This window comes from the organism of the source record quoted next, unplaced genomic scaffold (genome assembly GCF_019419815.1).
Source record: "Pyrus x bretschneideri cultivar Hongxiangsu unplaced genomic scaffold, Pyrus_bretschneideri_v1 Contig6, whole genome shotgun sequence".
In the NCBI taxonomy this organism is placed as follows: Eukaryota; Viridiplantae; Streptophyta; class Magnoliopsida; order Rosales; family Rosaceae; genus Pyrus; species Pyrus x bretschneideri.
In genome coordinates, this window is record NW_025999798.1 from 4,882,317 (window position 1) to 4,886,031 (window position 3,715).

Consider the following 3,715-nt stretch of genomic DNA (forward strand, 5'->3'; position numbering starts at 1 on the left):
ATCCAAAGGGATCATTCATTAAGTTTTTAAGAGTTTAAAGTTCTAATTTGGGACGTTATCATATTTTAGTGGTAACGGACCACTCTTCGTTGAGTGCGAGAAAATCTGACACGCTTGACATTCAACATCGTATTTTCTGGTTTGAAGAATAGCCACCGGGGGTGGTCCCCTAGCAACTATCCAGTCAATTTTCTCACCAAACTGCCTACATAACATGCATCCCATCCTACTGACATTCATATTTTTCTAAAATTGTTCTCTCCGGTCAATTATATTAAACAAACGTTTGATCATACGAAGAAAAAGATCGATATTCAATGGAATGCACGTCAAAAGCAAATGAGAATAGGAAGAAACTAAAGCTTATCTTTTTAACTTGTTCAAATTAATTAATAGAGAAAAATTCATTATGAGTGCCTAAATGAATGGACCACGATTTCGAACATATCACATTAATATAATTCAAAACTTGCACGAATACAAGAATTGACAAGTTGATCAGTACTCGTATATGTGTAATAAGAAGCTTGTAACTCACGGGTGGGTAGTTAGCATTTTCTCCTACCTTCCATGTTTCGTTTTGAGAGGTAATTTTCAACATCGCTCTTGTTATAAATAAATTAAATTAAACTAGGGTGCTTGCACCAGAGAGTCTCCCTCAAGCCCAAAAAATGAAGAGATTTTTCAGTTTGACCGGCACATAAGGTGGTACACCACGTGCCATTATACAAATGGTGGGATATGTGTGTTAAAAAGTTAATAATTTAAAAAGTAAAATTTCTCATCACTCACATAAAAACACATGGTGTATCACCCATGTTCGTGTGACAATAAAAAAATTCTCCAAAAAAAGTGCATGCATTACGTACTTCCAATAATCTCATAGTGTGGAATAGATAGAAAGTTATTAATCAAATATAAATAATTAAACAATCCAAGTTCTAAGAATCTGAATTCCTGGTACGTACATGTTTTTTTTTTTTTTTAATTTCAAATTAAACTACACAATAATATATTTACAAACTGCAGCTTGCATGTAAAATAGAGAATTGCTTAGCTCTTAAGGTTGAGGAGAGTTCATCCTCAAAACATTTATCGACTTTTTTTTATAGAATTTCATGTTTATGATCGTATTTGTTTATATTATAAATCACAATGTAAAAATTATCTATGCCAAAAATCAATTAAAACTAAGATCGTTTAGTCAACTAATTGTAGCAAAAAATAAACGGTTCACAATACTTTTATCAAATCCATCCGCATGTTTTTATACAGTTCGATGACTAAACGATCTTAGTTTTAGTTGATTTTTTTTTTTTTTTTGTAGAGATGATCTTTATAATGTGATTTATAATATAGACAGTTCTAACCATAAGCACAAAATTTTGTGACCAAGCCATGAAGTATTTTAAAGTGAAGCTCCTCCTCAATTGTAGTCAAGTGTAAGATATTAATTATGTCTCTCTGCACCGTGCATATTGACATATAATTAATTAAAATGGAGTGTAGATTTTCATCTGGCTCAAAATATGCTCAAAGTTATCAGTAGACTTCTCGATGGGATGAGAATGCATGCCTTCATAAGTTGTCACAACGACTCCTTCATCTTTTGTTAACCTTTGAACTTGCTTTTTCACATTGCACCCCTGATGTGTGCACCTGTAGTAGCTTCTGCAAAAATATAAACAAATATACAAGTTAATTCATTATTCTTGATCGTTTAACATGTGGAAATTAATGGATTTATTTTCTATGCATGTTTGAATATGTATATTGTAATGTTTTCTGAGCACTAGTTCTATAAGAGCAGTTGAAGAATCAGTATTCTGTCAACGATTTTCCTATTCTTAATTGAAAAGAATTAATTAATTTCTGTATACATTTGAGGATTAACTAGACCAAGTTCCTTTTTTTTTATCCCCTGATATATCTGAATTTAATTATTTTAAAATACAACATTAAAAGTTTCTTGATGACCTTATTTATAAGTATATGCAACACCCCATCTTTCTCTAATGTGAGATTCATTCTCAACATTGTGATACAAATTCTCGGAACAACACATATCAAGAAAGCTGACTGCACTGGCACTCCTTGTTATATAACTACTAATAACACTGTTTTCATACTATATACACATTCAAACATGCAGTTATAGATCACTTTAATTAATTTGTTCACTTAATTAATTAATTAATACAATCTATAAGGATTAAACAGTAGTGAAGTGAACTTTTCAATCAAGCCGATCGAGAGAATTAGCAAGGCTAAAGAAGCCAAAGGACACCATATGATACATATCCCAAATGAAGAAATTGTTAAGATACTAGGAGAGCAAGGAAACCCTTAAACAAGAAGCGCAAATACATGCATTCTCATGGGCACGCTAATGCAACCTTGGCAAAAATGTTTCTTACAGCACATATTGTTTCTTTCTTACACTGTTGCTCACCTCGATCAACCAACTCCCATATGTGTATTCACATCAATTTTTATGGTTATATTCTTCAAGTTTATTTGCCTGCCTATTCATCTTATATATGCGGTCTATGACCGATAATTAACCAACCATTGTCGGTAGCCGAGCTCGCAAAGAGCTGATCAGAGGAAACAGAAGGCTAGGAGCTATAAAGTGTATGAAATGATCATGATCCATATATATATATATATATATATATATATATATTTATACATATACACACACACACACACACACATACACACCATACATAACAGAGCTAATTAAGAACCTAGCTACATGTATGTATGTACGTACCTCGGAAATTTGTTGTTCTTCACTGCTTTTTGACCATACTTCCTCCATCTATATCCATCATCAAGTATATCAACTTGGCTCCTTGTTTGAAAAGCATATCTGGGCTTTCTTATTTTTTTCTGATCTCCTTTTTTCATCCCTAATCTCACAGTTGCCTCACTTCTTTCAGATCCTCCAAAGCTTTTTTCCTGAGAACTAGAATTGTTCTTGATCATATTGTTTGAAGCCTCCATCTCTGACATCAGTCCTAAGAACCCATTCGATGATTTACTATTTTGGAATTGGTGAAGATCATTACTATTGTAAACGTGATGAGCTGGGTTCCCCATGTTCAATGACAGGGGAAAAGGAGCAGGCGCCGTGGATGAAGAAAAGAATGTTGGGTAATTTTCCATCAGAGAGAGAAAGAAATAGAGGGGGCGGTTGGGTTTGTTTAGTGACGATAATTGATTTATTTATAGATTGTATGGCCTGTGGTTTTCTACTTTTCTGATTGGAAACTTAGAATTATTTAAGGGTGAAGGCGGCTCGGTGGCTGCGAGGGTCCATAAGCTTCTTTTGTCGTATGTTTGATGTCGTAAACGGCACGTAAGTGGTGAGATTAATAAAGAAATTGTCACTTCCACAAGGATAATCCATCATCAACCCTGATTACTACGATTTTATGGGACTTCATGAATCTTAAGGGTGAAAATTGATGTAAAGCCTGTCACTTGATTGTTAGGGAAATTCTATGGCCGCATGAATCTTAAAGGTGTATGGTTTTTTGAATATAACATCATAATCTCAAAGTTTATGGTAAGGTTATACAAATCATATTATTTATTACACCACTGCCATTGATTTTTACATCATTAACGAGTAGTTCCAATAAAAGTAAGTTATCATAAGTGGACATCTTGGAATTACGCATTAGCATCAGTCACTTTGGGCTCCTAA

General features: G+C 33.4%; 1 protein-coding gene across 1 annotated transcript; it reads right to left on the reverse strand.

Annotated features, from left to right (window-relative positions):
* Positions 1-883: 883 nt before the first annotated feature.
* LOC103935109 (probable WRKY transcription factor 75) lies at positions 884-3,227 on the reverse strand. Its single transcript, XM_009344859.3, has 2 exons — positions 2,777-3,227; positions 884-1,671 (listed from the first exon to the last, which is right to left on the reverse strand). Exons 1-2 carry the CDS (start codon positions 3,169-3,171, stop codon positions 1,494-1,496), a joined length of 573 nt encoding a protein of 190 aa, XP_009343134.1. The 5' UTR covers positions 3,172-3,227; the 3' UTR covers positions 884-1,493.
* Between the last annotated feature and the right edge of the window lie 488 nt (positions 3,228-3,715).

Coding starts and splice junctions, on each gene's coding strand:
- LOC103935109 (XM_009344859.3), bottom strand. CDS start 3,171: ATGGAAAATTACCCAACATTCTTTTCTTCATCCACGGCGCCTGCTCCT. Junction 1,672..2,776: donor AAGAACAACAAATTTCCGAG/GTACGTACATAC, acceptor ATATTTTTGCAG/AAGCTACTACAGGTGCACAC.